Below are 21,094 nucleotides of genomic sequence, written 5' to 3'. Positions count from 1 at the left end.
GGGAGAATCGTGGCTTGCTTGGCTTTAAGTTCAAGTTTATTGTCATTCAACTGTATATGTATACCTCCAAACAAAACAATATTCCTCTGGACCAGGGTGCGCAACACAGTACATATAATTCTCACACTACACACAGGTAGTATTGCCACAAATAATAAGATGCATTTACAACACAAGTCAAAAAGTAAACAGTATACACTACTGGCATTTCATATGTGATGAGACCTGGATGGTGGCTGGGAATTCAGTGGTCTCATGGTCTGGGGGAAGAAGCTATTTCCCACCCCAAAAGAACTGCTTGTGCTTTTCATTATTAGATATCTGAGGGTAATAACTGGGAAGTTTGGGGGAAATGTACAAAGCCTGTCATCTTGAATGCTATATTGTAATCTGCAGTGCTAGTCTAGAGGTACTGTTTGACCTCCCGATTGTTGCCTGCTGTGAGGTTATTTTACTAAATGCTGGAACGAAGTTTGGGTGTCATTACAGACCAGGTTGGTCGTGTGCAATCTGTAACTAAACCCAGCAGCTGCTGTTTCCAGCTCCAAAAGCTTCATGGCTTTAAAAAAAAGTCTTCATGTCCTAGCAAAGGGGACAGTGAACTGCAAGTAATCCTTAATCAGTTACTAACACTGATGAAATTGTGGCATAGGGGAACAATTGCTGAATGATGTATGTGCAGTGATTGATAGCGTTCCTTTCCAAATGTGTGATTCATATTGGAAAAACAATAAAATTTAATGTTTCATTTAAGTGAAAGCCTGATGGCTAATATACTGTATTTACTGTAAATATTTGTATATAATGAGAATTCTAGTATTTTCAGCAGCCTAGATTTACATTCCAAGGAATCTGAACAGATGTATTAGTTAAAACAAGCAGAATGTGAATAGGGGCCAAAGGAAGAAAATGTATTGAAATGAGAAAAAAGGAAAGGGAGCAGAATAAATAACAAATGCTAAAACAAGAGCTTTGCCTTTTCCAGTATGTGGGTTATGCACCAATTAATGCTATGATGTAGCACCCTCTAATGGTGAGTGTCCAAAATTATAGTGAAATTTTGAATACACACTATGGCAGTTGACTGCTTCAAAATATTAGAAAAATCCTATTCAAACAACAGTACATATAACATTTTCTTATATCAAGCTAGTACTGTTAAAATAATGAGTAACATTGCTACTTTTCACGAATATCATGTCTAAAAATTGATCTGAATGTCAAAGTGTTATGCATGTGATGGATGCTAAAAAACATATAGAGATGATGTAAAAATCTGATCTGGTGAAAGATGCTTCGTAATGTTAATAATCTTACAGCATGCTGCTGAATTCCATCTTGTGTGATCACTGCTTGCTGATTACATTGCACATATTTTAACAGTTTGACAAAGTCGTACCAGCTAATACAATAGAAGATATGGATACCGAGGAAGCACTGAGAGAGTTTGACTTCTTAGCAAAAACAGCTGAAGATGGGGAAGGAGCAGCAGAGCCCAGGCATGCAGGCGATGGAACAGAATGGGGTAAAACTCTGCAATACCTTTTAGCGTTAATCTGTATCAAAACTTGTTGCACACTTAAAGTATACAACTCTGGGATGTTGGTGCTTTCATGAAAATTAAGGTGTAAATTATACTTGAACATTCACTGAAGTGTTTCCACTGAAAGTAAAAGTGGAGCTACCAATGGCAATTGTTATCTCCTCTCTTTTGCCCTCTGCCTCATAACTCTTTTAGATCATTTCACATTACTGGCTGGCCATGATGAGCGTATGCGTTCTTTGCTTTGTAAAAAGAAATGTATTCGTCATATACTATTGTAATTCTGTAAAAGTTGGTTATTTTTAAGCAACATTTATTAATAACATAATTTCTGATCTACCAATTTGTAATGTTGGGCTCCCTGAAGATGGCTGTGCTCTGTATTTCAGTTGGTATTTGAAAGAATATGCTAGGTTAACATAAATGTGTTCGTATGTGTACTTGCCTTTGATAGGCAGTTTGAAGTCAAAACAATTGGAATAATTTAGAATGTTGAAATTATGTTGCACATTTCTATCATGTTTAATTATAGAAGTGCCTAATTTTGTACCAAGCACAGTTCTCGGTGCTGTGGAAGGGAAATAATGGGAAAGAGTGCATTATTATATAGGTGATTTTGAAGGTCATTGAAAAATGCCTGGATACTGTTACTTTGAAAATATTTGGGGAAGAAACTACTCTAAGAACCAGGCATTGTGGGGTTTAGACAGGTACAGTGGTGCTAGAAAGATAGTGAACTGTAGAATTGTCTCTGTTTCTGCATAAATATGACCTAAAATGTGATCAGATCTTCACATAAGTCCCAAAACTAGATAAAGAGAGCCCAATTTTATAACACAAAAACAATATGCTTGTTCATTAATTTATTGAGAAAATAATTCAATATTACATGTATTTGTTGGAAAAAGTATGTGAACCTTTGCTTTCAGTAACTAGTGTGACCCCCTTGTACGGCAATATCTTCAACCAAATGTGTGCGGTAACTGTTGATCAGTCCTGTACATCAGCATGAAGGAATTTTAGGCCATTCCTCCTTACAAAACTTGCTTCAACTCTGAGATGTTGGTGGGATTCCTTGCTTGAACTGCTTGCTTCAGGTCCTTCCACAACATTTCTATACGATTAAGGTCAGGACTTTGACTATACCATTCCAGAGCACAAATTTTCTTCTTGAACCATTCTGTTGTTGTTTTTTTTAAATTCCTGTCTTTCAGACATTGTCCTAGAAACGTTGTAGAACATCCAGGTGGTCTTCTGCAAACTTGAGGCAAGCAGCAATTTTTTTTTTTGAACTGTTGTGGTTTCCTCTATGGTGCCTTTCCATGAACACCATTCTTACTCAGTGTTTTTCTTATAGTGGACACATAAACAGAGACTTTAGCAAGTTCTGGAGATTTTTGCAGGTCTCTTGCTGTTACCCTTGTGTTCTTTTACACCTCCTTTAGCATTATACATTGTCCTCTTGATGTGATCTTTGCAGGATACCCACTCCTAGAGAGAATAGCAACAGTACTGAATTTCTTCCAATTGTAGCCAATTTCTCTTACTGTGGACTGACGAACTTGAGTCTTTAGAAATGCTTTTGTAGCCTTTTCCAGCTTCATGCATCTCTACAATTCTTCTAGGGTCCTCTGAAAGTTATTTTGATCGAGGTATGGTGCACGTAAACAGATCTTTCTTGTGAGGAGCAGGCTCTGTCAGTAACATGACTTTGTCTTTTTTTATAGGGCAGGGCATCTCTACAACTAACACTTCCAATCTCATCTCATTGATTGGAACACCCGACTCCAAATAGCTTTAGTAGAAGGTATTATTCCAGAGGTTCACATTTTTTCCCCAACAAATACATAAAATATCAGATCTTTTTCTCAAATAAATAAACAAGTATAATGTTTTTTGTCTTATTTATTTAATTGGGTTCTCTTCATATAATTTTAGGACTTGCGTGAAGATCTGATCATATTTTGGGTCATAATTATGCAGAAATAGAGAAAATTCTACAGGATTCACAAACCTTCTAGCACCACTGTATGAAGTCTGCAAGGACAAACCATGATGGCAACAAACAGACAATGTACTATAACATCACTCTTTCCTCCTTGGATAAATATTGCAAAATTGCCTTTGTGTTTTATTTAAGAGACAGCAAACTTCTGATCTGCAGAATTTCATGACCACATTGATTGGACTGACTTTTGGCTAGAGCAATCCAAATCTGCCCCCACCTCTTCCCCTTGGTTCAGTCTTTTCTCATCAAATATTAAAGGATTTTTTCATTTGGAAAAAAAACATAATAGTGTATTTTTAAGTTACTAAGTCTTCCATGTCCTCAACTGCACTCTCACTTAGACCATCCTTGGTGAAAAATATTTCTTCCATGTATTAATAGTCAACACAGATTTGGACTGATAAATTGCAAGAATCTTTTATAATTTAACCAATTCAATCAAGTCTAACCATTGCCCCTTGGTATTCCACAGTATTATTTTTGTTGAATACATTGTTGTCTATGCCATTACATCACCAGGTCATCTTAGACCAGAAATTCAGCGAATTACTATGGCTGCCGGAGTGATCAGAAGCTAACTATCCTGTGATAATGACTGTGAAGCATCTCCATTAACTACAAGGCACAAGTACAGAGTATGAAGGAATGCTCTGTATTTGCCTAAATGTATTTCCCTATTGTCTTGTTTATATTACAATATTTTTCTGAACATAAATTGTAGGGCATCAGGTGATAACCAGATAAAGCAGCTCCAGAAGTGTGATAATTTGGGTAATGTAGCTTTAGCAATGCTTAAGGCATGTATTCGACTAAAAGCTGGTCCTCTCTTTAGATCTTTTAGAATGGAATAAATAGAAACTAGTGTTTTGTCACAACCTAAAAATGAGTTCCCCAGTAAATGTATTCACTGTCTATCTTGACATCAAAGGCACAATTTCAGAAGCAGTGGGCCTGACTTTCAGAAGTGTTGTGGAATGTATGGTTAGACCTGTATCATGTGTCTAGCACTACCAATGAGGAGTGAATGTCTAGACGTGTGTTATTTTAATTTTCTGTCGGATTTGATCAACTGTCCTCTCAATAGGATAACATTTCGAATTTTGACAGGGTTGCTGGTAAAGGTAAAATCGGAGAAAAGAATGTTGTAAAAGAATGCTACTGATAGTTGAGGGAAGGGCCACAAAGTGTTGAGGTTCAGAACAATGTTTAAATGGAGATAAGAATATTGAAGTTTGTGTTTGGGAGGTGAATCAGTGACAAACAAACACTTAATATGAAAATGTGCAACTAAACAAGAATTGCATACAACCAAACAAAACTGATGGACTGATTTGGCAGCAGAATGTGCAGAAAACTAGAGTAGAAACATTGAAGGTCACAAGATCTGTGGAATTGGCTGAGGTCAAAGCTACAGTAGAATGAGGTGAGGCTATGGTTGCATTTGTTGATAAGAACAGTATTTCATGTCTTACTGTAGGTTAAGAATTGTGGAACTGTTAAAGAATGTAAGTTACTCTTCCTGTTATGTCCATGCCAGCTCCTAGAGGAGCAGTCCTGCCAGTCCCATTCACTTTTTCCCTTCTGTAGCCTTGCATATTATCTTCGCTTGTGCCTATCCTGTGCCCTTTTTGAAGCACTGGCTAATTAATTGTTCCATCACGTGATGTGAGGAGCGGTTTTGGTGGAAATTGAATGGTAGATCTCAGTGATGACAGTATCAGTAATGATAAAGATACAATGAGATATTATATGAGTGAAGTGAGTGTGGCACAAATAAAATTACTCTTGGTTATGTATGTTGTGAAATTCTAGGAGTGATCTCTGTAATCCTGAATGTATTCAGCACATGCATTCCCTGTGAGATCTGTGCAGAGAGAAAAGTCTGCAAAATTCACTAAATACAAGGTATTGCCACTAAACAATGTGGTTGATTTAAAGTCAACTAGAGATGTGTAGAACAAGGAGGATCTTTACCACCTTGGTCAATTGCTAGGGGGGACATAAGGTATCAGTGCTATACTAAACATATTTTTAAAAATTCTGGTTGGCTGAACTTTGACAAACTTGTGTAAATTACAATATATAAGCAGCAAACACTAAAATTAACTTTACAAGATAATTCCAACTTAAAGTACACTAGCAAAAAGCCTCACGGGATGGTGCTCAGGAAGGCTATCATAGTCAATAAATAAGGTGCTTTCCATTGATAATTTCATTTAATGCTTGTGAACAATTAATCCTGTAACTACTGCCTGAAATAGATGTGTGCATATGAGTATACTGTAGAAACTTCATATTCCGTTAATGGATTGTTTCCCTAACATAACCAACACAATGATATAGCCTTAATTCAGTAATACTCAGATATAATAAAACTTCAACCTTTATTATAATGAATATTATTTTCATTATTGAAATAAATCCCTGCTGAGAACATTTCCGTGTAACTGTATAACTATTTAGCTCTAATTATGGCCTTGCTATGACATTTTCTTTAACAGCATGTTGAAACTGCCTGCTAATGCTGTAAGAGCTGGATTGTTCCATTAGGCATTTTCTGATTTGTTTCACTATGCTGTGTTTAGACAAGGAAGATGTGAGTCCCACACCAGAGAGCTGGGACGTGGACCAGGGACTAATAACAAAGCTCAAGGAGCAGTACAAAAAGGAGCGAAAGGGGAAAAAGGGGGTGAAGAGTAAGTGCGTATGAAATCTGGTATACTTTTGGCTCATAAACCCTCTTTTTCCACATTTCTTTGGGGGGAAAAAGTATCCAAATACTTTTCTTGTTCCTTTAAAACCATCTGCTTATTCTGAGCTATTCTTGATCCTCTCTCTCGCTCTCAAGCCTTAGTTTAACATTTTATCTCGGGAAGTTGCTGCTTAAGAGCATTTAATTTATTTTCAAGTTGCTTTTTTTTTCCACTGTGGCTTCCATTTACTTTTCCTGATTTTGTATCAAATATTTTAGTTTTGTGTGCTGAAAGGCAATCAGACTTTTATAACAGTGTACAAATAGAAACAAAAAAATATGATTGACTGCAGCCCTATTCTGTTTTAAACAATTGATGGAAGGAAATATCTCATTGGTGTATAAATTTTAACCTTTCGACTGGCAAAAGACAATAAGCTGTTTAAAATGATTAAAATTATAGGCGACAGATTCCATCAAAGTAGCAATGGTCCACAAAACCCAATACCTTAGTATGAACCTACCTCAGGGAAGGGACAAGCACATGGTATCACAACTAAATATTGTCAAAGATTGTTAGGCTAAACTATTTGAAGATTGTAGAATATACAGAAGATGCACAATTGCAGTTTAATATTAGTTAACAATCGAGCAAATATGCATTGGATCCTAGTGTACTGCTGTATGTAATAACTTTCAGCACCTTTGCATGAGTTTTGTATGCTAGGATTAAGGATGAATAACTGATTGCAAATCCTTGGATGGGAGGTGTTCCAGTTTTCAGCTTGTTTGATTATTTGCTCATTAACATGTAGGTTAAAACTGTAACCTAGAAATGGAGAAGGCTACATTTTGTTCAAGATTTCATACAACTGAAATTTAAATTTCAGGTGAAAATTTATTGACCTTTTCCTGAATTGTTTGGTTTCTTGTTAGTTTTATATTCTAATACTTAAGTTGATTAAAACTGAGTCTATTTTCAGAACACAAACCTGAAAATGTTCAATTAAATTATTTTCCTTCAGGTGACAGATGCAAAATCCAAGATTATTGATAACTTGGTTTTATTTCTTATTAGGGCCAAATAGATCAAAATTACAAGACATGTTGGCTACTTTAAGAGATGTAGATGAACTTCCTCCACTGCAATCTTCAGTAAACTCTCCCCCCAGACCATCTAACACACGGCTGACTGAGCATGAAACTGGCAGGGCAGAAGAAGGTAGGTGTAAGGGGAAAATGGGCATCTTGGTAGATTCTTAGATACGGATCAATGAGAATATTTTCATTTAAGTATGTAATGTATTCTGTGCTGTATTACTATTCTCATTTATATTGAATTAACAATGCTATTTTTAACATGCTAGTTGAGGCGCTGACGTTTCCTCCAGGATCAGGAAAATCCTTTATCATGGGTACAGACGAAGCACTGGAAAACGCATTGGGTCTTGGGGAATTGGCGGGCCTTACAGTTGCTAATGAAGCAGATCCTTTAAATTATGATGTGAGTTGGAATTTCTCATTAATTGATTTTTTTTGTCTAATTAATAAAATTCTATATTAGTAGCATAAAAGCTATTGGAGCAACCAGCATGTGGTTTAAAATGTCTCCCCTTTCCAAGTTATACTGGCGCTGACGTGTCGGATAGCTCCTGAGATGCTCGCAGAAGCTTCTTAGCATCTCACCTATCGGTATTTCACAATATTGAGAATTAAGAATTGCCGGTCCTTGACTACTGACAGAAATGTACATTTTAAAAAGTGTTTCGGTCCTTGATTGAATCTCAAAGTTGGTGGAACTTAGCTGGTAACTCTCACCTGAGACTGGAGCTTGTGAGTTTAAGCCCCACTCCAAAACAGATTGTCAGGTATGATGTTGTGGCCATCAATGAATCATGGCTGAAGGATGGTTGTAGTTCGGAGATGAATGTCCAAGGTTACATGTAGTATTGGAGGGATAGGAAGTTAGACAGAGCAGGTGGCGTGGCTCTGCTGGTAGAGAATGGCATCAAATCAGTAGGGAGACGTGGCATAGAATCGGAAGATGGTGAATCCTTGTGGATTAAGTTAAGAAACTGCAAGGGTAAAAGAACCCTGATGACAGTTATATACAGGCTTCCCAACAGTATCTGGGATGTGGACCACAGATTACAACATGAAATAGAAAAGGCATGTGAAAAGGGCAATGTTATGATAGTCAAGTCTGACAGGGCAGTATTTCAGTGGAGTAAAAGAAATTACAGTGGTATGACAGAGGAGTTGACCAGAGTAAATAGTCGTAGTCATACTTTACTGATCCCAGGGGGAAACTGGAAGGAGATGCTGGCAAGGATGACAGCAGAGCAGCAATGGTGTGAGTTTTTGGAGAAAATGAGGAAGGTGCAGTGTAGATGTATTCCAAAAACAAAGCAATACTCAAATGGCAAAATAGTACACCCGTGGCTGACAAGGGACATCAAAGCAAATGGAAAAAACAAACGAGAGCAAAGCAAAAATTAGCAGGAAGATAAAGGATTGGGAAGCTTTTAAGATCCTACAGAGAGCAACTAAAAGAATCATTAGGAAGGAAAAGATGAAGCATGAAAGCAAGCTAGCAAACAATGTCAAGGTGGATAGTAAAAGCTTTTTCAGAAGGCCTTTGACAAGGTGCCACACATGAGGCTGCTTACCAAGTTAAGAGCCCGTGGTATTACAAGGAAGTTACTGGTATGGTTAGAGCATTGACTGATTGGTAGGAGGCAGCAAATGGGAATCAAATCAAATCAAAAAACTTTATTGTCATTCTAACCGTGCATCAGCTCTGCAGGGCAGAATGAGACAGCGTTTCTCAGGAGCCGTGCAATCATAACATAACAAACGCAACACTAAATAATAAACATAACAATAAATAGTAAAACACAACAGCCACATGTCAGTTAAAATCAAGCTGTAAGTGTCCAGTGCAAGTTAAAAGTGTCCAAAGCAGAGTCAGGTAGAGCAGCTATTTAGCAGTCTGACTGCCTGTGGGAGGAAGCTGTTTAGTAGCCTTGTGGTTTTAGTTTTGATGCTCCTGTAACGTTTGCCTGATGGCAGAAGAACAAATGGTTCATGGAGAGGGTGTGAGGAGTATAAAAGGATCCTTTTCTGGTTGGCTGCCAGTGACTAGTGATGTTCCCCAGGGGTTGGAATAGATGGCTTTATTGCCAAGTTTGCAGATGATACAAAGGTTGGTGGAAGGGCAGGTAGTGTTGAGGAAACAGGTAGACTGCAGAAGGACTTAGACAGATTAAGAGAATGGGCAGGAAAGTGGCAAATGAAATACAATGTTGGAAAATGGTGGTAGATGGAGTAAATGAGCAGACTATTTTCTAAACGGAGAAAAAATACAAAAACCTGAGATGCAAAAGGAGTTGGGAGTCCTTGTGCAGAACATCCTAAAGGTTAATTTGCAGGTTGAGTCGGTGGTGCGGAAGGCAAATGCAAAGTTAGCATTCATTTCAAGAAGTCTAGAATACAAGAGCAGGGATGTGATGCTGAGGCTTTATAAGACAGTGGCGAGGTCTCACCTTAAGTATTGTGAACAGTTTTGGACTCCTCATCTAAGAAAAGATGTGTTGGCATTGGAGAAGGTTCAGAGAAGGTTCACAAAGATGGTTCTGGAAATGAAAGGGCTATCATATGAGGAATGTTTGATGGCTCTGGGTCTGTACTCACTGGAATTTAGAAGGTTGAGGGGGGGGATCTCATTGAAACTTTTCAAATGTTGAAAGGCCTAGACAGTAGATGTGGAAAGGATATTTCCCATGGTAGGGGAGTCTAAGACAAGAGGGCACAGCCTCAGAATAGGGGGTGTCCATTTGAAACAGAGATGCGGAGAAATTTCTTTAGCTAGAGGGTGGTAAATTTGTGGAATTTGTAATCACAGGCAGCTGTGGAAGCCAGGTCATTGGGTGCATTTAAGGCTGAGCTTGATGGGCTCTTGATTGGATATGGCATCAAAGATTAGAGGGAGAAGGCCGGGGAGTGGGGCGGAGGAGGGGGAGAAAGGATCAATCGTGATTGAATGGTGGAGCAGACTCGATGGGCCAAATACCCTAATTCTGCTCCTATGTCTTATGGTCTAATGGCTTCTGATTAACAGAGATGCCGTATTTTGGATCAGACAGCGTGAAGATTGTTTACTCTAAAAGGAAAGGTACGTCCCATCCGGAGTTTCTCCGGTTAGCGGGCAATTTTCCTCCACACCTCTCTGACGTAGTGGGTGACCGTGTACGAGGCAAATTACAGCAGTGGTTTGCCATTGCCTTCTGCTAGGTGAGTTTCCAAAGAGATCACCAGCTCGTAACCTTGCACGGATGGAAAGCGTGCAGGTGAGCCGGCTCGATTCGAACTCGGAACCTGTCGTCCTGAAGTCCGACGCTGATGCCACTACGTTAAGGACGTTAAAAAAAATCGGTGTAGTGTTATTTTACCTGCCCTGGTAAAGAACCTTCTATAGTGGCCACCAGCAAAGTTATATAAGCTGGTCATTTGTTTCACTTGCTATCCTGAAGACCTGTGTTAAATTGACAACATTTTATCTGTAAGACTGTGGCTGCAACTGAAAATGGATTATGGGAGTTTTCTGAGAGGATGAAAAATTACTAGACATTTGCAAACTATTTCTTTCCCAAGAAAGGCCATTGTGGGTGGAGGGAATGTGCTTGTAGGAATGTGATCAAGAATGATCCGTTCGATGATTAGTTGATAGCAATGTACATTTTCTATTAATCAACAAATTTGCGTAGATTTTATGAAAACATTATTCCATTAAACAATGTTATATTTTGGCTACCTAGGAAGTAGTTTTTAGTTTATGCATGAATATTTGTAAATTATCAACGTTTTTTCATCTGTTAGTTTGAATGTATTGTGGTTATATCATGGTTAAGAATTAGTTTAATTTGTAGTTGGGTGAAACTAAATAGATCATCAGCAAAAATTATTGTTTAAAACAATAATTTTAAAAAAACTCAAGGCATTAAAGATGTCAACTAATTATAAAATTTATGACGTGGTAATAAACCCAAGTTCGTTCTGCCTATTCAGATGGATAGACAATCCATCTTTCGGCAACGTAAAGAACACAAGTTCTCCAGATATTGTCGGAAGCATTCATTCAGCTTCCATTAAAACAAAAAAAAATTGATTTTCTTGGAGGTAATTTTTCTGCTTTGGATTCCAGAAAAAGTGTCATTGCCCCAGAAAATGTGGTTACTGACCACTGCACAGACGGTGCTGTCTGTTGCATTTCTTCCTCATTTCTCATTGGCCTGCTGCCTTGGTCTCCCCTATGCACATCAATTCCCTTTGATTGTTTGTCACTGACATTAAGGAGTTGACATTACTACAGCCAGTTAACCTATCAGCACATCTTTGGGATATGGAGGCTAAAAGAGAGTACTTAACAAAAAGCCATGCTTTCACAGTGAAGGTACAAACGCTACATAAATAGCACGTGAGGTCAGGATCAAACCCAAGTCCTAGGGACTGAGGCAGTGGTACTCATCACTTCACCACCATCCCATACAGCCATAAAGTTGTTCACATCTTTGAACTTCCAAATTCTCAATTCAAAGTGCTATGGACATCCAAATGTTGAATACATTCAATACCATTGGACTTTGGATATGAAGGGGTAGAAAAGTTGGAGGTAAGATGGAAGATCATCAATTCTCTTAGATGGTGGAGGCTGCAACAGGCTGAGCTCCGTATTGTTTTCTATATGTGGATCAAGGTAATTAACGTATTTTCCACACATCATCTCCAATGACCTAATTGAAGTGGTAGTGGAAGCAATTATTTTTAACTTCCTTAAAGAATATGGTTATTGCTAGCAAGGTAATCAGTAAAGCCCATCCCTATCTTCTCGTAAATGATGTGGTAGTGCATCAGTTTTTTATGATGAACTTGCATTCCCTCGGTAATATGGATAACATGTTGGAGATGGCACAGAAGCATGTCAGTTAGTGTACGCTATTAAGTGCCAGAGCCACAGGTTTAATTCCACTGTAAGAGTTTGTACATTCTCCCCATGACTGTGTGAGTTTCCCCCAGATGCACTATTTCCCTCCCACATTCCAAAGGTGTATGGGTTAGCAGATAAATTGGTCACCGTGTAATAGGACAGTGCTGGCTCGTTGGGCCAGTAGGACTTGTTACTGTGCTGTATCTCTAAATAAAATAACTGGGGCATACGCTAAATAAATGGATTTGCAGTGAATTTTCACATTGTGATTAGTGTCTTGAACTCACTGGCTGAAAGAATGAAAAAGGCAGTAACACGATATTTAAAAACAACTTGGATGAGCACTTGAAGAGCCATAGCTTTAAAAGGCTGTGGGCCGTTTTTGGATGTATGGACACAATCTCCCTCCAGTGCTATAAATTTCAATGCATCAACTGGACGTTGTTGAATTTGTTGGCAAAGGAATTCCAGGATATTTTCAAGCAAGGGTTGTATGTGGTTCACTGATGGTAGTCTTCCTAGGCGCCTGCTGTATTTGTCCTTCCTATAAAGGATATGGATTTAGAAGATACAGTTAAAAAAGCCAGCAAGCTGCTGCTGTGGGTTTTGCACCCAATGTACGGGTGTAGTGGGAATGAAAGGGAAGATACTTTTATGGGTTGCATTTTGCCTATTTGTTGTTGTTCGTCCATCATTGGCGTTGATGACCTCGACACCATAATGATGGTGTCGAGACTAGCGCGTGATTTGGATTTAAGTGAGGGAGAGTTGCGCAGCGTCAGCCTCACTCTCTATTTGTAATGGGCTACTTGAATGCTTTTGAAGCTTCTGGCATTCAGGTAAATTGAGTACTGTAAATGAGCTTATAAATGTGAAGATAGATTGAAGAGTTGAGAGATGAATGACATCCAGCTTCTGGCCTGCTCTTAAAGCCTGATTATTGATGTGGCTGGTTTAGTTAAATTTCTGGTCAGTGGTAAATTCACAATATCACTTTGGTGTTCAGAGTTGGTAACTAATACAGGGTCAGCTCATTAGTATAAGAAATTAGTAGGAATTTACAAAAGGTAATTGGATGTCCTTATCGAAAAGAAAATATGTGGAATTTTAAACAAATTAAATAGCTTTTCCATAGACTCAGCACTGGTCCAGTGGGCCAAATTCCCTTGAGTTCTGTGATTCAAAAGGTTGGTTTGATCAGAGTGAAAATCTGTAATTAACATTCAAGACTTTTTATGTATTACTTTTCATAACTACATTCTGATAAATATTTTTGGGGGTTTTACAACAGATCACGAACAATAAAGATGCATTACGAAAGACCTGGAATCCTAAGTTCACATTACGGAGCCATTTTGATGGGATAAGAGGACTTGCCTTTCATCCAGTTGAACCTGTCCTGGTAACTGCCTCAGAAGATCACACTGTGAAGTTGTGGAATTTACAAAAGACTACCCCAGCCAAAAAGTAAGAATAATGAAGTATAAAAATGTTCTTTTATGTGATTTGAAGTATGAAGTGGATGAATTTGAGTTTCTATTTTGGATTTTTTTTTGGTGTTGGGTTGATAAAATGTCACAGAGGCTAAACTGAAAATATTTTATTCACTGATGGTACTGCTCCCTGGCAATACATATCAACAAATTAGATCTTGTACTTTAATTTGCTCTTGGAATACTGTACATCATTTCTAGACTATTGACAATACCTTTTGTTTGTGTTAGCTGATGGTGATTTTTTTTAAAAATCAGGTGAGTAAAAGTACAGAGGAAGTGGGGTGAAAATCAAGCTGAGATATAGACAGGATTAATTTGTTGTTAGTATTTTTGATTTAATTGCATTCTGTGGAGACTGAAAGTTGATGCATCTTATAGTCCAGGGAAATGTCTGTGGTTGGAATGCCACTAGTATTGAACTAAAGAACTAGAATGGCAAGGAGTGTTTACTGCCACATAACTCTAAGAAATCTTTTCTCTAACCAACGATACTAGACGTTGCCAAATACCAATGGGCAAAAAAAGCTGAGCCAAAAAGAAAAATTTACAATTTTTTAAGGCCTATCTACCAATAACCCATTTCTCCCATTTGTGAGAATTTATCAAAACAAAAGGATAAAACTTCTGCTAGAATTTATACTATTAGTGAATATGTCAAAATGTCACAAAAGGGACATTTTGCATCAGCTAACTGGGATGGACTCTTAGAATCATTGTGGGAGTTGAAGGAAGTATTCCTGATCGATCTGCTTGTGTTACATTAAACTTTCATAGTGATCTTTCTTGCATCATCATTAAATTGCTCATTTGTTGATAACCTATAGTAACATTTTTATTGTCGTCATTCACAAAGATGTGTCCTATATGGAACTTTAAATAGAGGAAATATTCAAACTTCCTTCTCAGGTTAAGAAGAGATGAAAATCATTTCACATTATATGATTTGATCAGAGGTTTTCAGAATCCATGGAACTGTCTGTAGTATTGAACTAAAGAACTAGAAAAGCAAGAAGTGTTTACTGGCACACAAAGCAAGAAGTAATATCAAGCAATGTCACTACTTCATCAAGCACAAGGATCTTGAAATCGATTTATTAATGATAATTGTTTGTGGCTTGGGATGTGCACAGAGAGATGCCTGTGGGCAGTTTAAAGAGAATACTTAGTTCATGTTAGATGATAGTCCCTTTATTATAAATTGACTTCAGTATTGCCCATATTGAGCAGTTCAGGCTTTTATTTCACCAGTGAAAACATTTCCGTCCCTTTAATGTGAATCTTGAGTTAGTTCCTTGAATTGAACTAGTTCTGATCAAAGGAATTATGCAAGTAAAATCCTAATTGAAGCAAATTTTGATTTGATCTCGATTTGAAATTGGTCATTTCTTCACATTCTAGAGAGGGGATTTAATTTCTTCTAGACTAAATATGAGTGTATTCTGTGTAGTGTGCCTTGGTATGTGGAGAATCTTTAGAGGGGGATGGCTTTTCTTGAAATATGGTGTCTGAAATTGAACCTGCAATTCCCTAAACACTCTGTGCAGGAGATAACTTTGCATTAAATGGGCACTGAATTCTCCTATCTTTTGAGGGGTAGTCTGGACAATATGAAACACTCATTCCTGTGCATTGGTGAGCTTTCTTAATTTAAAATCTATAGTGAAAAGGCAGGGAGAATTTTAAATTGTCAGCAAAATGGATAAGTGCAAAAGAGACACAGTAAAGCAGGAACTGGTAGAATTTACAGAGCTGGAGATGTGTTGATTTGTGAGTGGATCTTGACATTTTTTGACATAAAAGGCAAAATTCTGAATGTGTCTATAGATTGAGGCTAGAGAGAGTTCTGGAGGTGCTGAGGATTGTAGGACAGTAAGGATGGAACCAATAAAGCTTTTGATTTGTATGCATTTTAATGGCTTGGCTTACCAAATTGTTGCTTCAATAAGATGAAGCAGTTAAATATTTTCTAGTAAATTCGTTTGCTGTACTTGTGTGTCTTGGAATTTTATATTGCTTATTCACAGAGTTGGATTCATACTTGCAAAATGATCATTGTCTAGTTTTTAAAGTCACAATATTCTAGAAGAGTTCTTGCTGTTCATAATTTGGAAGATCATTTCAAAGAGTGAGTTGCTGCAGAGCCTGCTGGAGACAGTACCATAAATGAAAAGAGGGAATATTAATAGTAATGGTTGCATGGGTAGCTGTTCCTGGATGGTGTTAACTATTTGTGTTGCAGAGACTTGCCTTCTTGCAGGCAAGAAGGGTATATCATTGTATTTCTGATTTCTATACAGATGGTCTATAGCTAAGAGATAATTTGCTCTTGTAGCTAATATAAATATGATTTGTCTATTAGTTTCTGTGGAAACCTCCAGGTTCAAATTCAAGTCAAGTTTTTCATATGCACAAGTACAGTGAGATACAGCTACAATGAAAAACTTGCAGCAGCATCACAGGAACATTGCTTTAGATTAACACTCAGAATATATCGTAAATTATACATAAATTATCCAAGACTGTGAAAAGAGGAGAATAAAAAAGACTAATTCAAAAGAAATACAATCAGAAACACAGACCAGTCCATGAAAGTGCAAGAGGTGGTCTGTGGTGTTCTGTTGCTGAGTTAGGATTAGAATTGTGCAGGTTAGTCCAAAAATTTGAAGGTTGTATGAAAATAGTTGTTCCTGAACCCGGTAGTGTGGAACCTCAGGCTTCTGTTCTTCCTGCAGTGAGATGGTGGGATTCTTTGATAGATGTTGCCTTCTTGAAGCAGTGTGTCCTGTAGGTGCTGTCAAAGGTGGGGAGGACTGTGCCTGTGGTGATCCACAGTGTCCAGTATGCTCTGCAGCCTCTTGTGTTCCTGTGTATAGAATTATCAGGCCATGATGCAACCAGTAATGATACATTCAACACTATTTGTGGAATTTTGTTTGAGAATTTGTGGACATGCCAAACATGCAAGAATTTGAAGCTGCTTATTCTTTCCACCTCTGACCCACCAATGAGAACTGCCATGTGGTTTACCGACTTCCCCTTTCTCTTCTAGTCAACAATTAGTTCCTTGGATTTGTTTTCATTGAGCATGAGGTTGTCGCTATGACACCTGTTAGCCAGGTGTTCTGTCTTACTCCTGTATGCTGACTGGTCACCACCCGTGGTTCAGTAAACACAGTGGTGTCATTGGTGATTTAGTAGATGTATTGGAGTTGTGCTTAGCTGCATAATCATGGAGATAAAGAGCATAAGAGCATCAGGAGAATATCATGACTTGTATAGCTAGAGAGGTAAGGTCAAATTACTGTGAGGAAAGTATTAATTGACTTTAATATTAGGATTCATACATTTTCAGTTTGTTGCTGGAACTATTGACAACATTAATAGTTATGTTCTTTCTCTCCATAGGAGTGCATCACTGGATGTAGAACCCATATACACATTCAGAGCTCACAGGTAGGCTTGAATATCCTGCACATTCCATAATCAAGGGCTTCCCAGATTTATGATGATCTGACTTTACACACATTCTCTCATACATTTTTCAAGTTAGTAACAATGTGATTGGTAATATTTATTAGTGATTGGATAAAGTATGTGTTACATTAATTTAATTATGACTGGTGTTGTGAAGTGAATATTCAAGGAAATGAAAGAATAGGTAAATTTAGGGTGATACAGAATGGGTAACTATAGAAAATGTAGATTTCCTCTGGAAGAGAGAATTAAATTTGTTTTATTTCCTCTGCATTGGATAGAGGCCCGGTGTTGTGTGTTGTGATGAGCACGAGTGGGGAGCAGTGTTTCAGTGGAGGTACTGACGGATTAATCCAGTGCTGGAATGCCCCCAGTTCCACTATAGATCCCTATGATTCATACGGTGCGTATTTCTGCATATTTTGTCGTTTAACCTTTTGCCTTTTAATGTTGTTGTAGTTCACTCTAATACTTTAAAGTCCCATAAAAGTTCACATCTTCAATTGTGACGCTGACAAAGCGGCGTTGTTGGGATACCTGTGTGGTGCTGCACTGTCATTTTCATTGTGGTATCTTATCTTGATCTTTACAAGTTTCTGAGGCTGCCTAGTCAGCTCTTAAAGGAATATACCAGAATAAAGTAACACTCTTCAAACTGTGAGGGAGTACTGGTATAGAAAGAATAGATGCTGCAGAAAGAATCAGATTCATTTATATATTGCATGTACATTGAAGCATACAGTGATGCTCTGTTTGCATTAACATCCAACACAACCCAAGGATGTGTTGGCAGCCTGCAAATGTTGCCACACATTTCAGCTCCAATATAGCATGATAATGATGCAGCACTAGCAGCAAGGGCAATAAAGCCAGCCCGTTTTCTCTCTCTCTCGCCCACTCACTGAGCAAGGCAGGGGAGTGTGCCCCAGGGGCAAAAAGTGACCTGAACAGACAGGTGAAAGAATGGTGCCTGCAGGCAGCATGTTCTTTGTGGAGGACTGTCGGAGATATCCTCCTGGTAAAAGGTTGCCAAGGCAGCTTCTGTAAGGCCATGAGTGCAGATATAAATGTCACACTTTTTGGGAAAACTACAATATAGGCAAATCTTCTTGCCTACGGCTGGGTGGGGAAAGAAGCTTAAAAAAAATAGATGAGCTCCTCTCTTCTTGAGCACAGAATTTTAGTGGCCTCCCAGGAATAATTCCAGGTATCTGCAGCCTGGAATTATTTCCAAGGCTAAGCTGAGTACTGTATTACCTCACAAACAACAGGAATTCTGCAGATGCTGGAAATTCAAGCAACACACATCAAAGTTGCTGGTGAACGCAGCAGGCCAGGCAGCATCTCTAGGAAGAGGTACAGTCGATGTTTCAGGCCGAGACCCTTGGTCAGTCCTTCGTTAGTCCTGACGAAGGGTCTCGGCCTGAAACGTCGACTGTACCTCTTCCTAGAGATGCTGCCTGGCCTGCTGCGTTCACCAGCAACTTTGATGTGTGTTACTGTATTACCTCCATGTCCAAAAAAGTGAGCCTCACCCAAAGAATTAGTCTGTGGAATTCTGGCTTTTGTTTGGACTTACTACGTGGTATTTTCTCTTCAAATCATCATTACTACTCCATTTGACAAAAAAAAATGCAATTTACAGAGAAGTACAGGACAATCAATGTAGATGTGAACTTGAGAGCATGAGATTTATTTTCCAAATTAAGAAATGTATTTGTTACAGATCCTTCTGTGTTGCGAGGTGCTTTGGAAGGACACACTGATGCCATTTGGGGTTTGGTGTACAGTGCAGCACATCAACGCCTCCTGTCTTGTTCAGCTGATGGCACCCTGCGGCTGTGGAGTGCCAATGAAATTGCACCTTCACTTTGTGTATTTAATGAAAACAAAGGTAAGAACTTAATTGGCATTACAGGTTGAGTACCTCTTATCTAAAATGCTCTAAAGTGTTTCGGGTTTTCAATTTGATCGCATTTTGGAATATATGAAATAGTTTGGGATCGCTATCATTTGCAGCTCTGAATTTATGAGCTACCAGTAAGCAGTCTTTAATCATCAGACTTATGTGCTTAACAGTAAAAATTATTACGTACCATTAATATATTGAAAATATGTGTGGAGTGTAATAAAAGCAGCACAGCAGCATTGGGAGAGTAGCTGATTCAGCTGTTGAACAGCAACACACAACAGCAGACTTCCAGTCTCCACTTACAATGCCATGTTCTGATTAAAAGGCTACTGTTCACTGTATTTGTATTTTACTCTTTTTTGTGGATTTCATCTATATACTACTAAAACTCTCATGCTCTGTCTGTTTGTTTGTGACCTCCAATTAGCGCAGACAGTGCATTACAGTGGCACTTTTTCTGGCTAAATCAGATCAACCACAATCCAGGGTAAAACAGTAGATATCGGTATTCATATTCTAGAAGGTATCTTAAGTCTATAATAATGGATTCAGCTTTATCGTATGTTAATGGCAGGAATGTATTGTTTTAGAGACTAATTTTGGCGCAAAGTAAACAGTTTTGTCTTTCTCCTACAGAATCTGGAATCCCTACCTCTGTTGACATAGTCTGCAGTGATCCTTCTCACTTGGTATCATCATTTGTAAGTGGACAGACCAGCATATTTGACATGGAGACATGCCAACGATTCCTCACCTTTGAGACTTGTGTTGATGGTATGTTTCCTATTGTAAGGAATATCTCACTTTCAGAAGTAAAATTAGCAAGATTGTGAAAAGCTGGTTTTAACAATAAATGCTGATGGCTAATTTTGGGAATGGTGTTATGAAATTCTGGTTCATTTAATTTACCATTTGAAGCGCAATACTTTCCTGTTCCCTCTGTTGAAATGAAGATAAATTTCAATTACTGCTAAGTATCATTAATTTGTTTGTCACATGTAAATTGTCTATTAATTTCTCTTAACTAGATACATAAATCCTGTTTGATCATGTTACAACCTAGACCTGAGAAGGAACATTTAAATCACAGAATAAGGCAATTCAACCTGGTCAGAAAAATATTGACTTTACTTTCCAAATGAGTGTAGTCATGATTATTTTATTTTCTATTCCACTTCCAGTAGTAATCTTAAATGTTGATGCACCTTCAGCCCATTGCTTTGTTCTGTTCACTCTAGGATTCAAAATTTAATCATGTCATTGGCCCCTGCTTCTATTCTTTAAAATGCCTACAGCTCCTTTCAAGGTTCCTGTCAACACACACAAAATGCTGGAGGAACTCAGCAGGCCAGACAACATCTATGGAAAAGAGTACAGTTGACTTTTCAGGCCGAAACCCTTCATCAGGACTTCACTTAGATTATACTTTATATCAAATAAAATAGGAAATAGCAATTCAGCAAGTCTTGGCCCAATGAGCCAGTGCTACCCAATTAAACCCATGTGACCAATTAATCTACTAACCCAATGTAGGAGGTAACTGGAGCATCTGAAGGAAACAGCATTGTGGGCCGAAGGGCCTGTATTGTGCTGCAAGTCTTCTATGCTTCTATAAAACCCATGCAGTCACGGTAAGAACGTACAAACTCCTTACAGTTGTAGAATTGAACCTGGGTCGCTGTTACTGTTGTAATGTTTTGCTAACCACTACACGATCATGCTGACCTGTTGTCTCATTAAGAACTTTTATTTGACCTTTGAGGAAAGTGATATTGTATGCAGTACAAATGAAGCTGGAAATTAGTTTCCTTTCTCATGCCCCCCCCCCCCATCCACTATTTTAACTACTTGTATCCTGACACCTCATATTCTTTATTCTTGGAAAAAAAAATCCCTGCAGACTGATGCAGCAGGGGACATTTATATAGGGATACAGGATCATTTTGAGGGAACATTACTGTGTTGTATCTAACCTTAATGTTG

General features: G+C 38.2%; 1 protein-coding gene across 2 annotated transcripts in view; it reads left to right on the top strand.

The window, feature by feature from the left end:
- The window catches only part of strn (striatin, calmodulin binding protein), a 97,406-nt gene that overhangs the window by 70,325 nt on the left and 5,987 nt on the right, over nucleotides 1-21,094 (top strand). Inside the window, exons 7-15 of one of the 2 annotated variants that reach the window (XM_072251002.1) lie at nucleotides 1,384-1,525; nucleotides 6,137-6,247; nucleotides 7,322-7,465; nucleotides 7,611-7,747; nucleotides 13,521-13,696; nucleotides 17,131-17,178; nucleotides 17,481-17,602; nucleotides 18,926-19,093; nucleotides 19,748-19,885. In XM_072251002.1, coding sequence (XP_072107103.1) covers nucleotides 1,384-1,525; nucleotides 6,137-6,247; nucleotides 7,322-7,465; nucleotides 7,611-7,747; nucleotides 13,521-13,696; nucleotides 17,131-17,178; nucleotides 17,481-17,602; nucleotides 18,926-19,093; nucleotides 19,748-19,885 — 1,186 coding nt within the window. The remainder of the gene's footprint in view (nucleotides 1-1,383; nucleotides 1,526-6,136; nucleotides 6,248-7,321; nucleotides 7,466-7,610; nucleotides 7,748-13,520; nucleotides 13,697-17,130; nucleotides 17,179-17,480; nucleotides 17,603-18,925; nucleotides 19,094-19,747; nucleotides 19,886-21,094) is intronic. The other variant, XM_072251005.1, reaches the window with a different exon arrangement.

Source organism: Mobula birostris, chromosome 2 (genome assembly GCF_030028105.1).
Source record: "Mobula birostris isolate sMobBir1 chromosome 2, sMobBir1.hap1, whole genome shotgun sequence".
Taxonomy (NCBI): domain Eukaryota; kingdom Metazoa; phylum Chordata; class Chondrichthyes; order Myliobatiformes; family Myliobatidae; genus Mobula; species Mobula birostris.
The sequence above is the reverse complement of the archived record's forward strand: the minus strand, read 5'-3'. Positions and strand labels throughout refer to the sequence as shown.